This window comes from Natrix helvetica (genome assembly GCF_964273705.1).
Source record: "Natrix helvetica genome assembly, chromosome: 6".
NCBI classification, from domain to species: Eukaryota; Metazoa; Chordata; class Lepidosauria; order Squamata; family Natricidae; genus Natrix; species Natrix helvetica.
In genome coordinates this window covers 7,134,446-7,151,741 of record NC_138553.1, presented here as the reverse complement: position 1 = coordinate 7,151,741, position 17,296 = coordinate 7,134,446, and the positions used below count along the sequence as shown (strand labels likewise).

Below are 17,296 nucleotides of genomic sequence, written 5' to 3'. Positions count from 1 at the left end.
GAATTGAATAAACTCACACAAGACCTTAATAAAGAGCTGGTAGTTGTCCCTAGTTTTTGGGGAAATTAGATGAACTGACATTGTTACACTGTTAGGTGGCTTTTCTTGATGTTCCATTGCTGTTTAGCCTAATTGTTAGAAAAGATGAAATATCTAACATTCAGGAATCCAGGAGCTTTGCTTTCAGGGATTATAACTTGACAGCACTTTGTCTTGGTAAAAGCAAATTGATCGTTTCTCTCTTTTGTGCTGGGAATATTATCCTTGTGTTATCAGTCTGAACATCAATAGTCAAGAAGAAAAGCATTCAGAAAGCTGGTTAGTATTGAAGGGATGAGTGAATAATGCCTATATGATTTGTGAACATTAAAGAATACAGCTGCAAGCTAAAAACTAGATAGACCCCCCCCCCCCTCCTTCCCTCCAGTCTTAGTCTTTGGTACACAGAGATTCGGAGTTAGATCTGTAAGTCCATGACCAGACTTCAAAGCTCTTCAAATCTTTGTTGGCCCACCAGTGATTAAAAATAACAAGATCCTGCTTTTGAAAAGTAATTTACTGCCCTTGTGGCTCACTACAGATTCAAGGGGGCAAGGGGGTGGGGAAGGGAACTCTGGAGAGATGTAAATAGGATTAAGCCCCTTCCCTGAAGCCACAACCTCACTCCAGTCCTGCACAAATAAGTATCTACTAGATTGGGAATCATTTTCCAGGCTGGTTGTGCCAGCTTGGAAGGAATAGGGATAAGAAAAGATGCTTTTTTGTGACTGCTAGACATCTGTGACAGGTTCCCAATTATTGAAATAAAAACAGAGAAGGAAAAAGAGGTATAAAAAAGCCATCTAATCACTTCAGCTGTATCTGATGGAATGGCTAATAGAATGAGAATCATCTACCTTACTACTTTAGAGGTCTTCTACTCCAACCCTCTGCTCAAGCAGGAAACCCTATACCATTTCAGACAAATGGTTATCCAACATCGTCTTAAAAACCTCCAGTGTTTGAGCATTCACAACTTCTGGAGGCTAGTTGCTCCACTGATTAATTGTTCTAACTGTCAGGAAATTCCTCCTCAGTTCTAGGTTGCTTCTTTCCTTGATTACAATACAATACAATAGCAGAGTTGGAAGGGACCTTGGAGGTCTTCCAGTCCAACCCCCTGCCTAGGCAGGAAACCCTATACCGTTTCAGACAAATGGCTATCCAACAACTTCTTAAAGACTTCCAGTGTTGGGGCATTCACAACTTCTGGAGGCAAGCTATTCCACTGATTAATTGTTCTAACTGTCAGGAAGTTTCTCCTCAGTTCTAAGTTGCTTCTCTCCTTGATTAGTTTCCACCCATTGCTTCTTGTTCTACCCTCAGGTGCCTTGGAGAATAGCTTGACTCCCTCTTCTTTGTGGCAACCCCTGAGATATTGGAATGCTGCTATCATGTCTCCCCTAGTCCTTCTTTCTCTTAAGCTAAACATACCCAGTTCCTGCAACTATTCTTCATATGTTTTAGTCTCCAGTCCCCCAATCATCTTTGTTGCTCTTCTCTGCACTCTCTCCAGAGTCTCCACATCTTTTCTACATCGTGGGGACCAAAACTGAATGCAGTATTCCAAGTGTGGCCTTACCAAGCCATTATAAAGTGGTATTAACACTTCACGTGAACTTGATTCTATCCCTCTGTTGATGCAGCTTAGAACTGTGTTGGCTTTTTGGGCAGCTGCTGCACACTGCTGGCTTATATTTAAATGGTTGTCCACTAGGACTCCAAGATCCCTTTTACAATTAATACTGTTGAGCAAGGTACTACCTATACTGTACCTGTGCATTTCATTTTTGTTGCCTAAATGTAGAACCTTACTCTTTTCACCATTGAATTTCATATTGTTAGATAGTGCTCAATGTTAAGGTGACCAACCGTCCTCCTTTAGGGAGGACAGTCCTTCTTTTGTAAGTTCTGTCCTCCCTCGAAAAGTGTCCTCCTACATGTCCTCCTTTTCGATATTTGAAGACTAATCTGTTGCGCGTTATGTGACGTATTTTATTAAACAATTTTTAATGGTGTTTTTTTTACTTCATCGCAAGTATATTGAACAGATATTGAATCTTGTGTTGAATTTTTATCTAAAGAAATGCTAGACATTAAAATAGACGACAATTGTCTCTTTGAAGAAATTAGAAGACTGAATGTATATTTAAATTCTGAAAAATTAATACAATGGGAAAATCAACATGTTGAAATTGATAAAAGATGGGTGGTTATTTTCAGCCATTTCAAAAATGAACATATTCCATGTGAACATTTATTTATACTTGTTCAATTTACGTTGTGCTGCCCTGGAACTAATGCAGCAGTTGAAAGAGTTTTTTTCAATTGCCAATGATTTTTCGACAAGTGAGAAATCGAGATTGAATGTTGATACTCTAGCTACAGCACTTGCCGTAAAATTCAATATGAGGGATATTTCTTGTTCAGATATTTCCAATATATTGTTAGAAGATGATACATTGACAAAAAATATTAATTCAATGGAAAAGTACTCATTTAAATAATAATTAACAGGCATGTAAGCATAATTACAATATAAAATGTTGCAAATGTTTTTATTATGCATATATCATATTTTAGTGTATTATTGTTGCAATGAATAAAATATTTCTTTTATTTACGATATATTTTTTCCAATTTATTTGTCCTCCTTTTCATTGTAAAAAAGTTGGTCACCTTATCAATGTTCAAGTTTGTCAAGATCCTTCTGTATCTTTAGCCTATCTTTTGGAGTGTTGGCTATTCCTGCCAGCTTGGTGTCATCTGCAAATTTGATGTGTTCCCCATTTATTCCCTCGTCCAAAACATTGATGAAGATGTTGCAGAGTACTGGGCCCAAAACAGAGCCTTGGGGTACTCCACTGCATACTTCCCTCCATGTAGATGCAGTTCCATTCCAGATGCATATTAGTTTCCACCCATTGCTTCTTGTCCTGCCTTCAGGTGCTTTGGAGAATAGCTTGACTCCCTCTTCTTTGTGGCAACCCTTGAGATAGCGGAAGACTGCTATAATTTTGATTACTTGGCTTTTCACCATCTGATAAAAATTAATTCCGCCTGTCAATTTGCACATTAAGGCGGAAGGTGTTTTCTTCACCTACATTTAGCTGGGTCATTTGACATAATGTAAAGAAAATGTTACTCACCTGATCAGGGAGAGTCCATCCAACTCTAGGCTAACATACTGTAAATAACTAATGGTTCTAATCCGTGATTGAGACTTTTTAAACACTAAGCTAATGAGTATTTGATGAATTAGATCTCCAGGCCCACTTTAACTGCATGGAGTTCTATTCCTGGAAACCCACCAATTGAATGAACCATGAGGCCAGGCTGCTGACTGCAAGGAGCCACTTAATATTAAAGCTCCTTCAGGTGAGCAGTTTTATTAAGCACTAAATTAATTCTGACTGCTCAGGGCTCACAGCCTACTCCTGGTCACTGCCCCTTGTAAATGACTGAGGAGAACACGGTAGCAGGCCCACCCTTTTGTGCTGCCAAGCTGAAAGCAGGACTTGATAACTCCATGATTAAAAATGATTGAACCAAACTGGTCATATACTGTAGCTGTGAAGTGAATTTCACCTGTAATGGGTGCCAGCAACTGTCTTTCGGTGCTAAATGTCCATACAGGTGCAAAAAAAGGGAAAGAAAATCATATTGATGTGAAATTGGCATGAGATGGACTTCTGATATGGTTGATCTGAAGAGTCTACGGATCACTTAAACAAGCCATCCTTCGATATGTGGTATTAAGACATCACGAATGGTTATTATATTTTTTTCCAGTTACTTGGTAAAATAGCATATTTGAAAAACCATATTCTTACACTAGAGATGATAGTTTTCTTTCCGATCTCATCCACATCCACCCAGTTTCTTGCTCTCTAAACCTAGATATTTCATTTCCCTGGACATTATCACTGTTAATGGAAGAGAATAAACATAGCTCAAGGATTAACTGTAGATTAACTTGATACTCTCTGAGCTTAGTTTCAGTAAGTTCACTATCACTACTTAGTTTCACTACCACGTGCATCTTATGATTTATGAACACTGTATTTTCATCATGACTATGATCATGATTTATCACTTATAGCTTTTATGTACAATGAGAGCTTATGCACTGAAAAGAAATTCCTTGTGTGTCCAATCACACTTGGTCAATAAAGAGTTCAGTTCAGTTCAGTTCAGTTCAGTTCTATTCTATTCTATTCATTTGCTTGCAGGCATTTGCATGAAACACTGAAGATGTTACCAACTCTGGTAATGAAACATCTGCAAACAAACAAACTTCAGAGAGCATCAAGGACTCTACAATATCACTACTATCTCATAGGTGGACAAATTGTTGGATGTTTGGCATTGATGTGCATTGTAACAAGAAGAATATAAATATGGGAAAGACTGTTACAATACAATAACTCATTGTAAGGCCTCCTATTTTGCTGGGTACTTTTATTTTCATAGTTAATTGAACCGAAAGAGATATGGCCCAGGAATGGATGAAAGATATCACCTTGCAAGATTAATTCCAGATTTAAAAAATCGTACCTTGCAAGCAATAATGTCAGAAGGCTTAGGGTAAAACTGGGCATTGGATGAGCTGGTGCCATAATGGCTAACAGGTGTCAATTTTGATTTGTATTGACTTTTATTGTTCCCAAACAAATGCTGCCTATGGCACATGTAAAGCAGTTAACCTATGCTAGTGAAAACTGTGTCATAGGAAGATTGCAACTGTTTTTAAAAAAAGCCTCACTATGTAAAGAAATGGAGAAAAGGAGAGAAAAGAAGAAAACAGGAAAAAGAAAGTCACTCAGCTGCTTTTTAAAAATGCACCTTCCCTCTTCCCCTCACACTAACAGGCAGCTGGTTTTTCAATGAATGCATTATCGATCCAAGATTTTAATCCTGGTGACATGCTCTCTTAACAATATCAAAGAGTAATCTTTTTTGCTGCACTGTGTTCAGTTAATCCGTAGTCTTTCATATGATAAATTTCCAAATCCCTGGCATATAACTCAGAAGTACCTTCACAGCTTTAGATGGCGTTGATTTTTTTTTGTAATGCTATATATGGATAAATTGATGGAAACTAACCCAAAACAGAGTAGGAGAGAGTCACATCCATATTATATTAGTAGATGTCCCCTTATTCATTTCACGGATTTTGGTCTCGTCCCCTCACAATACCACAATACCAAACTGACCTTGGAGCAGAAGAACCACTGGAGAACAGGGGCCCCAACTAAAAACCTCCTAAACTGGTCCAGTAAGATACCATGTTAAGTATATCAAAAGCTGCTGAGATATCAAGGTGGCCCAGCACTCTCCCCCAATCTCTGGCCTGATGGACTTCATTACTAATACAGCTTGGTCAGTGGTGGGATTCAGCCAGTTCGCATCTATTTGGGAGAACCGGTTGTTAACTTTCTAAGCAGTTCAGAGAACCAGTTGTTGGAAGAAATCCCATTTTGGTTTTTCCCCACTTTACAGGGCTAATCCTGTAAGGAAGGCAGGAAGGAAACATTCTGGTGTTGTTTCTAGCCTAATCTTTGTTGCCCTAATAACAGAAACTGCCTCTCCGGTTAACCCTTATTGCATTGTAACAGCTAAGGCGAAGCGCCCATCGACGTGATGTTGAGTTGGCCATGCCCACCTAGTCACATGACCACCAAGCCCTGCCTACCCAGCTGGTCATTAGGGCAGAGAACTGGTTGTTAAATTATTTGAATCCCACTACTGAGCTTGGTATTGTATTCAGACTGAAACCTCTCTAAAAAAGATCCAGATAAATCACTTCCTCCAGGGTCTTTGGAGTAGTAAGCCTACTATCTTCTCAATAACCTTCCCTGAAAAGGAAAGAGTAGAGTCTGGACAAAATTATTTAGAACCTTTACATCCCGTTATGCCCTCTTGAGAGAGAAAGAAATCCATTATTTCCTTCCAAGCATCTCCTCCCACAAAAAGACATCCATCTCTGCTGGATCAATGACATATTGCCTCCTGGGATGACTTAACCAACCAAGAAGGACATGGAACTAAGAGAAAAGTGGCAGGGTTCAAAGCCCCAAGGACCCAGTCATCGGGCTGATGGACCTGAACTCCTTTCAAATTACTAGGCATGACTACTGCTCAGACAACTGCACAAGATCCACAAAGGCAGCAATCCAACGCCAGACAAATTCAAGCAATTTTATCTAAGAGATACCTGCAGAGGCTCTCTGGTCCCTTCTTCCCCAAATCACTCAACACACTCAAGACCACTAGCTGCAAACTGCGACTGCAATAAGAGTGGAGAAAGAAGTCTATTTTGCTGCTTTTAATCTCATCTATCTGTCTGTCTGTTTGTCTGTCTAGCTATGTAAAAGGCTGTATGTATGTATGTATGTATGTATGTATGTATGTATGTATGTATGCATGTATGTTCCAGCATAACTCTGGAGCGCCTCAAGCAATTTCAACCAAACTTGGTACACAGATGACTTACCCTCTGGAAACAAATACTATGTGTGGGGGGGTAAGACTCCCATGGGGTGTGTGTCGATGTGTGTGTGTTCCTGTATAACTCTGGAACGCCTGGGCCGTTAAGGAAAGTGAGTGTGGCATCCTAGAGCGGCAATTGTTTGTGATGTCATGGGAGGGGGAAGGGAGAGCCTGGCCGTTAAGGAGACCAAGTGCGGCGTTCTAGAGTGGCAATTGTTTGTGATGTCAGTTCCTTTGCAGCTTCCTCTGGAAAGCCAGCTGTAACGTGGATACCCTCCAGTGGACCAATGGGGAAGTGCTTGATGGATTTGGGGCAAAGTGCCAGGATCGTAGACAGGGCGGGAAAGAGGAGCACATGGGAGGGGGAAGGGAGAGGGCAGGGATGATGGGCATGGAAGTTGGGGGAGGAAAAGCCCCTCTCAGTGGCTCCCTGTCAGACAAAAGCTTCAACATCTATAAATACCTGAGCAACGCCGGGTTATCAGCTAATCCTTAATAGTTATACCTGTGTCCAATCAGATTTGTTCTTCATACATGAGGGAAAACCAAGCAAAATATAGATGGGAAAATTTATACTTGTAGGGGAATTACCTGTTATGTAAGGGAAGGAAAATGCAGCAGATATTTTTGATATATTTTTCAGCATTCAACCAGGGTGGACTTTTTATATTTAATAGTGTGAATGATATATTTGTCATTTTCTATTTTTTTTCGTACACATTTTTTTTACTTTTATTATTAGCATTTGATGGTTATCCGTTTGTTTCTTCTTTTCTTTATTTTGCATTTTAACTTTGGAAATACAATAAAATTTGTAGAGGGAAGACCAAGCAAATTGGGATCAAGATTGTTGCATATATACATTTAAAGGCAAAGTAACTATTTCCATGAATGTACTAATATGGGACAACTTGGAGGGAAGGAGTTTTAAATTAGATGCTTTAGATCAGGGGTGTCAAACTCGATCATTGAGGGCCACATCAGGGTTGTGTTTGACCTCAGGGGGCCGGGGTGGGTGTGGCCAGGGTGGGCATGGCCAGCTTGACGGCACTTGTGTCGGGGGCACCTCTGGTGGCCTTAGTGCTGTGCCAGCAAAAACTGGCAGGTTCCGTTTTTTGGCTGCAATGACCTCCTGCAACCCTCTGCCAGAGAAAATGGAGCCCGGGAGGGCTCCACACCGCCCTTGTGAGCTCCGTTTTCCCTGGCAGAGGCACCACGCATGGCCCGGTACTTCACTGTTTCCATGGCAACCCCGCGGGCCAGATCTAAGTACCCCGCGGGCTGGATCTGGCCCCTGGGCCTTGAGTTTGACACCCCTGCTTTAGATGGTCCATAAAAGTTAAACAGAAAATAGGAAAAAGGGAAATGTTTTTTTTTTAATGCATGAATATTTTCTTGGAGTTTGACCAAAAGTAGGGGATAATTGTGTCGTGCTTATGTAACATTCAGAAGATAGTGTGGGTTTTAAAAAATGTTTTTCTGCCTCTTAACCTGAGCTGAACGAGATGATTTCCCCCCACAATTGTCTGATGATCCATTTATAATAAGGGTCTGTACTTCTTTGGGAAGCAATGTATATTCTAAATATTTATTCTTTATATTCTGATATTTTGATCCTTCCCCAGTACTCTTGCCACTGCAAAAATGTACAGGCAATTTTTTTAAAAATAAAATAAAATAATAATAAAAAGGGCACTTATTTCTCCCATCTTAAAAAGCAAAATATAAATGCTGCACTCTAGCCTAGATTTAAATGGAAACGCTTTAGAAATGGAACACGTGGCTTTTGTAGAGCTAAATAGAGCTCTCCCATGGAACCAGGAACAGCCAGGGAAAGCTTTTATTCAGGTTTACAAAGTATTTAATAGACCGGAAAATTTAGCACTAGATAAGAAAGTTGAAATCAAAAGAACATCTTAACAAGGGTTGTTTTTAGTTTAGATGTAGAGTTTGTAAGGAGGAACAAGACTATTGAATCGATGTTTTTGCTTGATAGCAGCATTCAGGGAGGGCTGTTGCTAGGGGAAAAACGGTTCCGATCAGCATTTCTCAACCTTAGCAATTTAAAAATGTGTGGACTTCAACTCCCAGAATTCCCTAGCCGGCTGCAATATTCCTTGCATTCTACTGCCTTGTTCCCTGAAGGATAAAATCTTGTGCCAATAAAGTTTCTGACAAGCTGGCCAAAGTTAGATTTGGCTTTATAGCCAAATAAAATGGTTATATCATTGTAATATGGCTACCTCATTTATTTTACTAGGTTCAACGTCTCTTTTCCCCCCTCTTTTACATCTCTATGGACGATTACCCAGAATAGGACAGAAAACATAGAACACAGAATTATAGGGTTGGAAGGGACCTTGGAGGTCTTCTAGTCCAACCCTGTGTTGAAAGCATGAGACCTTATATTATCCAGGTCAAGTGTTTATTTTTGAAAACATCCAGTGATGGAGCACCACAACTTTGGGAGGCTAGATGTCCCACTGATTAATCATCCTCCCTGTCAGAAAATGTCTCCTTACTTCTAGGTTAGATCTCTCTTTAACAAGCTTCCACTCATTACTTCTTGTCCTGCCCTCAGGTGTTTTGGAGAATACGTCAATCTCTCTTTTCTGTGACAGCCCTTCAAGTACTGGAAAAGTTAGAATAAAACAACGGACTCAGCAAAGCGAATAAATATCCCTTTCTCAAGGAATCTGCAGAAGAGATCTTGGGCTGCGTATTGCTCTTTTCCTGGGAGAAGTATAAGATAAATGCAGACTTTTTTATGCAGACATAAAATGCATTAATTCATATGCAGGGCATAAGAATTAATGCTGTATTCTTCTTCTGAGGCCACTGTTTTAAAAGCAGCAGATTCCCAGACATCCTAGGCTCACTTTCTCCAAAGTATCAAAAGATGTCAAAACTCTTGTCTCTGATGACCTAAAAGAACCTATTAAACCACACTGATACTTTATCTATCTATCTATCGATCGATCGACCGACCGACCGACCGACTGACCGACCGACCTAAATGTGTGTGTGTGTATGTATGTTCCAGCATAACTCTGGAACGCCTCGAGCAATTTCAACCAAACTTGGTACGCAGATGACTTACTCTCTGGAAACAAATACTGTGGGGGTAAGACACCCCTAAAACCCCTCAGGATGTGTGTTCTGTTATGATACAGCCTGTTGTGCCTTAAAGTGGCTTCTTCTGTACTGCCGTATACTGGCTTCTATTGTACAGCGCAGTGGAGTTGCCGTGGTAATGGCTTCAGGGGGCTCCCTCTGGTAAGGGGGAAAATCCAACATTAGAAATTACATTTGGTCCGGACATTTCCCCCCTATAAATAAATAACTAGGGCAACGTCAGATTATCAGCACTAGTTGCAGATAAAGGGGCACATTCTCACGAACGCACAATTATTTCACCATAATTAAACAATGCCACCCAACTGCTGGACCTACTGAGGAAACCCAGATGAAATTTAAGATGGCAGCTGTCCCTTCAGTTATCAATATTCATCAACAAAGGAAAATTCTGAGGGGGAAAAAAAAGTAAATTCTGGACAAGGAAGGGAGAGCGATCCAGTTTTGGTTATCACATTACAAAAAAGATGTTGAGACTTTGGAAAAAGTGCAAAGAAGAGCAACTAAGATGATGAAGGGCCTGGAGATTGAAAACACGAAGAACGGTTGCAGGATTTTGGTATGGCCAGTCCGGAGAAAAGAAGGACTGGGGGGAAGGGGAGGGCATGATAGCAGTATTCCAGTATTTGAGGAGCTGTCATAAAGATGAGGAGGCTCAGCTTATTTTCCAAAGCATCAGAAGGCAGGACAAGAAACAATGGATGGAAACTCATCAAGGAGGGAAGCAACCTGGAACTAAGGAGAAACTTCTTAACAGTGAGACAATTAACCAATGGAGCGGCTTGCCTTCAGACATTGTGGGTGCTTCATCCTTGGAGGTTTTTAAGAAGAGACTGGACAGCCACCTATCTGAAATGGTATAGGGTCTCCTGCTTGAGCAGGGGGTTGGACTAGAAGACCTCCAAGGCCCCTTCCAACCCTGAGCACAGATAACTTCTCATGTAGTAGGTGGGCTAAAGCTTATAGCTGAGCTGCATGGAAAACAATGGTTTTCTTAATAGCTCATTGATCCTTACCCTGCAAACTTATCTGACGTTCTCAGATATAAATGTATGTATAAAAGTAGTTGTTGTCAACACTCTTATAGCAGCATTTCCCCAGTGGTAGAGCAACTTTGCTCTCTAATTTTAAAGTTGATTTATGAAAGTTAATAACCTCCAGCTTCTATATAAATGTACAATGATGCTCTAAGGCCATTCTCTAGCTATTAAACACATTTCCAAGTTTAATAATGCTTAGAACATGTTCATTAAAGCAGCTTCATTAAAGTCAAGAGAGCAGATTTTTCTCCTGTACGCAATCCCCACCCCCCACCCCCGTGCTAAGGAAGACTGTTAAATTAACCAGAACAGCATATTCTGAATTTTGTACCAGTAAACAAATCTGGGATTTTATTTGTAGCAGAATTACATATGAATCATGCTGAAAAGACACTCCTGGGCTTGATAGAATCTGTGGTTAGGAGCTAGTATGAAAAAGTCACGGTCATTTTAAAAGAAAATGAATTTTAACTTAGTTTGGAGATGATGCCTCTCTTTTTATAAGCAATGCTTGGAAGCAGGAACAAATGAATGCCTACACAGCTGAAACTGTTTTAATATAGCCCATTTTCAATAGCAGCAATACTCACTCAGATTTGTACTCTTATAGCCCACCCTTCTGTAGCGCACCGTACACAATTTCTCCACAATCCTTTTCTCACAATAAAACAGACCGAAAAGACAGCCAGTAATTCAAAATCATCCAACTTAGTAGATGGATAAACAGATTTTGGCAACACAACTCCCCACAACACATACCCGAAGCGTGCAAAATCTGCTTTTAATTTGATTGTGATGGGGGTATGGAAAAGGATCCAATCCCTTGCCGGAAACCTGTTGTATTTCCATTTTTGTGGGCCAAATGATGTCACCGGGGTGGAAGCAAAAGGCAAGCCCCACCCTACACAAAGTTGTGTGTTGTCTTCAATAATTCCATTTGCTTTTTAGCATCTTCAATTGGTATTTAATCCCTATGTAGGATTATTTTGCATTCCATTCTCTGCCAAACCGCTACTCAGCTGTGTAAATTCTACACCGGGTCGAAAAACACTATTCTTTCCTAAAGATGGGTGCCAGAAGTGGAATCCACAATACAGACAGCATTAAAATTTGGGAAAAGTCAACCAAGGTGATTGTGTGGCAAATCAGGGAACATCAGATACATGTGAAATCTGCAAATGCTAAGCATTACTGGTCACTGAGCATTTGTCCAGCTCTGGAGCAAAGAGATAAGGAGAAAAAGGTTGCTGGCTGACTTGGAGGAAAACAGCTAGAATATTTTTTCTTCTTCTTTGCTTGACTACTTGAGAGAGAATTGTTGGTCTGGTTGGTGTGACAAAAATGTAGCAATGGTAGATTCTACATTCCCGTTCCCAAAGAGAAAACACAAAAGGTATTTTGCATGGCTGCCATGAATCATGAAAGTTCACAACAGAACTGAAACTGTGCACCAGAGGTGGATTCCTACTGGTTCGGCCTGGTTCAGCCGAACCGGTAGTGGTATGCCGGCCTGGGTCGCAGCACCGGCAGTGATCCAGGCTGGCCATGCCCCTGAACCGGTTCCCTGGTTGCCGCCGTCGCCATCTTTTTTTTGAGTTCTGCGCATGTGCAGAACAATTTCCATTGAACTGTGCATGCGCATGTGCAAAGCGTGCACACGAGCAAACTGGCAGAACCCACCCCCGCCCCGTAGTAATATACCATAATAAAAAGGGAATGATTTACAAGTCAACTAAAGTATATTTTGCTTCAGGATGAAAAGCTAAGGAAAAGGGCTATTCCTGCATTTTAGGGCCATGATCTCTCTGGAACCTCTAAGAATTACAATCATTTCTATGAAATAGCAGTTTAGGAATGGAATAAATTAGACGTTGCATGGGGGGGGGGGGGGCATCCCACAAATCTTTAAATTTATCCTGATGTGAGAAACCTGATTTAATTTCCCCCAAAGGACACAGAAGCACATTTGCCTTTTCCTCTGAAAAGCTTTTCAGAAGCTTCAAGAGAAGATCAAGAGTGTCCAAAATTAAAAGAAACAGTATCAAAGAAGGCTCCATCTTTTCTAGGATTGTTAACATTCTGGGGTTTTTGAAAGAAAATAAACAGTTGACACAATTGGATAAATACGGTAACAGGCAAAACCAGGGTAAATGTTTACTAGGTGCAATGTAAAGATAAAATAAATTATCATTATTTAAAAAAAAAATCAAAAGAAAATGTAATGGATAAGTATGTAGAAAATGTTCACAATGAAATATGGTCCCCCAAATTCTCAAGCTTAAATTGCCTGCAATGATCCATGAATGAATTATTATCCCCTGGTTGAAATTCTGTTCTCTTATTTGAGAGGGTTAGCCACCTGAAGTAGGTAAAATGTCTTTTCAAAAAGAAACCTTGGCAATAGAAAGGAGAGACCCAGTTTGAAGGATTACTCATTGAGATTCCCCAATCTGAAGTCCTTATTAAAATTTAAAACAACAGAGTTAATACATATTTGAAATCACAGTTCAGGAAGGGTATCTGCAAGATATACCCACATAGGCCAAGATGGTGGCTGTGATGCAGGGGCGGGTTCCTGCTGCCATTACTACCTGAAAATTTTTGTGCTCCGCGTGCGTGCGCACTTGCACTTAAAGCATGCGCACAACATTAAAAAAGGAAAAAAAGTACATTTTTTCAATGAAGATTGTTGTACTCATGTGCAGAACAGAAAATCAAGATGGCGCCACCGAGGATAGAACCGGTACGGTCACGTATCTGCCGGAGTTACTACCTATTTGGCCAAACTGTACCGTACCGGTAGGAACCCACCTCTGTTGTGATGGAATAATCAAATGACACACATAAAACAACAACAACAGGGGAACTTCAATCATATCAACATGGCTGCCATCTTGACTTTTGCACCTCCCTCTGAAGACACCCTGACCAAGTTTCCATTGTTGATGGGAAAAAAAACATATTTTACCACACACAAAGAGGAATACGTTGGAATAAAACCTCCAATGGACCAGTGGTGGGTTCTGGATCCCGTTGCAACCCAGTACGGTGCAACGGAGTCGGGCGTCCACCACATGAACGTGTGCAGCACGCACGCACACGTGTGCAGTGCATGCATGTATACTTACTGCCCGCGATGCTCCAGCTGCTTGACGGAGTGTCACGCAGGCACCGTACGCTCCGTGCGCGGAAGCCCCGAACAGCTCAAATACAGGTAAGGAGCGCAGGTGGGCGGGCGGGCCCTCCGGAGCACCGTACCGGAACAGTACCTGATGCTCCCGGCAGGCACCGGTACGCCTGTACCGGGACGTACCGGTTGTAACCCACCACTGCAATGGACCCATCATTCATATACCAGAATCCCACTGCACACATGGCTAGGAGGAGGATAATGTTTAAATCTCTCTATTTGCCCTCCTTCTTTGGAACCAAGGTGGGAAGAACAGCGCTCTGTTCGAGCGTGCGTACCTGGGCTTGTGAGTGCACCAAGGGCCCCTGATGCTGTGGAGAGTGGATTCGCATTGGTGGTGTTGGCTGAGGACTGGGCCGCGGCCGCTGCAGCTGCTAAGGTTGCCAAATTTTGTAGCTGTAAAGCATTCATCCCTGCAGAGAAAAAGGAGAGCTAGTGAAGTCAGATACCAGATGCAAACGATTTGTTTTAAATCCACCAACCCAGTGTGAAACGTCCCATCATACAGGTAGTCCTCGACTTTTTTTTAGGGAATATTCAAAGTTCCAACAGCACTGAAGTAAGTGACTTACAGCCATTTTTTCCACACTTCCGAACACTGAAGCATCCCCGCGGCCATGTGATCAAAATTCAGACTCTTGGTAACTGGTTCACACTTATGACCCTCGTTGTGTCCTAAGGTCATGTGATAGCAATACCAAGAGCCCTTAGCAGAGGTGATTCGGACCACTTCTGCCAAACAGGTAGTGATTTCCCGGCCTGGGTCGCCAGAACTGGCAGCGACCCAGGCCTGCCATGCCTCCAAACCGGTTCCTTGGTCGGTGGGGCATGTTGTTTTTTTCATTTTTTAATGTTCCGCGCATGCACGGACCTATTTATGGGCTACTGCGCATGTGCGCGGAACCGGCAGTAATCACGGCAGCAACCCACCCCTGGCTCTTAGACTTATATACCTCCTCATAGTGCTTTTACAGAACTCTCTAAGCAGTTTTACAGAGTCAGCAGATTGCCCCGAACAATCTGGATCCTAATTTTATCGTCGTCGAAAGGATGGAAGGCTGAGTCAACCTTGAGCTAGTAAGGCTTGACCCACTGGCAGTCGTCAGAATTAGCCTGCAATACTGCATTCTAACCACTGCGCCATCATGACGCCACCACAAGTGATCCCCTTTTGCAACCTTCTGACAAGCAAAGTCAACGGGGAAACCAGATTCATTTAACAACCAGGTTACTAACTTATCAACTGCAGCGATTCATTTAACAATGTGGCAAGAGAGGTCGTAAAATGGAGCAAAACTCACTTAACAAATGTCTCACTTAACAACATAGTTTTTTGGGCTCCATGGTGGCCAGAAGTCGAGGGCTACCTCTATTCTCTTAGCTTGTCTTTTATGTTTGATCCTCCTCTTAACTATTTCGTTCTGTATTGGTCTTTCACCAAAATAAAGTCTGACTTGACTTGGGATTTGCAAAGACTGTAATTTTCCAGTTTTCTTGATTTTCATTTTAAAAAGGAACCTGTTCTGACGGAGCAGATGACAGGGACTCAGCATGAGGCCTGATGAATGCGAAGCATGAGTTGCGCCACGAGGCCGCCATCAAAAATGCTGGGGAAATTATCTTGGGATACCTCTGAGTTGTTTATCAAAACGTATGTCAAAGACGAGCAGCATCTCTTCCTCCTTACAATTTTTTTTTAGAAAGCATGGCAAGAATACAGTTGTTATCTAGCAACGATGCGTCGACTTCAAAAGGGAGAAAAGAAGAGAAGAAAAGAAGCTGGGCTACTGCCTAGCAATCCATCAGTCTGGTTTCACCAGGGATAATTTGCTGTAAAGTCAAATCCACTGTGGCTCAGAATTAGGAGAAGTCATCTGAGTCACGCAGTTCAAACAATTTCCATTGCAGTAAAGATGATCACTGAACATTTACTCAGAGCTCTGAAGGTACTTTAATCAAGGGGAATTTAATTAATACATGCAGACTTCCTGCACAATCCCTAGATTGTTGTGCAGGAAGCTTCAGTAACAGAAAAATTAGCTGCACATGTCAAACAACCAATGCAAAAGGCACAAACAGATTCCTCATATTTTTCATTCTGTAGGAAACTCAGTGTATGTAATAATTTTCTGGTGATGGATATCAGAATAAATAAGGGCCAGGATCTTTCTCAAGGCCTCTACCTGCTAGTAGAAATTTCCTGCATGAGCAGGGAGTTGGACTAGAAGACCTCCAAGGACTCTTCCAACTATTCTATTCTATTGTATTCTAATTTCCTATTCCTTGTTCTATTCTATACTATTCTACTCTATTCTAATTTTCTATTCTATTCTATTCTATTCTATTCTATTCTATTCTATTCTATTCTATTCTATTCTGTTCCATTCCACTCCATTCCATTTCATTCTATTCCATTCCATTCTACTCTATTCTATTCTAATTTCCTATTCTTTGTTCTATTCTATTCTATTTTATTCTATTCTCTTCTGTTCCATTCCATTCTATTCTAATTTTCTATTCCTCGTTCTATTCCTTGCTCTAATCTATTCTATTCCATTCTAATTTCCTATTCCTTGTTCTATTCTAATTTATTCTATTCTATTCCACTCCACTCCACTCTATTATTCCATTCCATTCCATTCTACTCCACTCCACTCCATTCCATTCCATGCAACAGCTACCTACTAAAACAAATCTTTCTGGGAATTGGAAAAAAATCCAGCCAAGTTTCAAAACAAAGAGGAAAGAGCCAACAACATCTCATTGCTCTTTGTCAATTCATATACCTCCATATAATTGGGCGAGGTTTATATTTAACAGACCACAATGTGTAACAAGGCACTTAGTGCAAATAAACTGTGCTTTTTTTTCCTGACTTCGTGCCAGGGATAAATCAGAGGAGCTCTTTTGAACCCGCTGCAAACTTTGTCCAAAACACACTCATTTCAAAGTTTTAACGGCTGACATAATAGGATGGAGCTGTATAACCACGGGGATATTCATGCATTGGCTGTTTATCACCTGAACCTTTTGTCAGCTAGATAGCCAGCCTGGATGTGTTCTCATGCTCAGCTACCAGAGAAGGTATCTTTATTAAGCCACCTTTATTAAAACCATCAGATCTCGATGGTGACAGGAATGGCTGCTTAACCTGACTCTGCCTTTTCCTTGAAGGAAAGGAAAAATTCAGCAAAAGGTTTGCAAGAACTAAATCAGACGCATTAGACCAGGGGTCTCCAAGCAAAGCTGGCTGGGGAATTCTGGGAGTTGAAGTCCGCCAGGCTTAAAGTTGCCAAGGTTGGAGATCCCTGCATTAGGCAGCACACCTGAAATGGAGGATGAGTGGATAGAGGTGTGAATGGAAAGCCTTATCTTGTACAGGTAGTCCTCAACTTACAAA

General features: G+C 41.2%; 1 protein-coding gene across 24 annotated transcripts in view; it reads right to left on the bottom strand.

The window, feature by feature from the left end:
* CELF2 (CUGBP Elav-like family member 2) overlaps window positions 1-17,296 on the bottom strand; it is an 834,627-nt gene that overhangs the window by 303,627 nt on the left and 513,704 nt on the right. For all 24 annotated transcript variants that reach the window (XR_014175745.1, XM_081957836.1, XM_081957842.1 and 21 more), the window contains one exon: window positions 14,175-14,309. Coding sequence is in view for 23 of the 24 variants with exons in the window: in XM_081957836.1 (XP_081813962.1) it covers window positions 14,175-14,309 (135 nt within the window). In the remaining variant the exon portion in view is untranslated. The remainder of the gene's footprint in view (window positions 1-14,174; window positions 14,310-17,296) is intronic.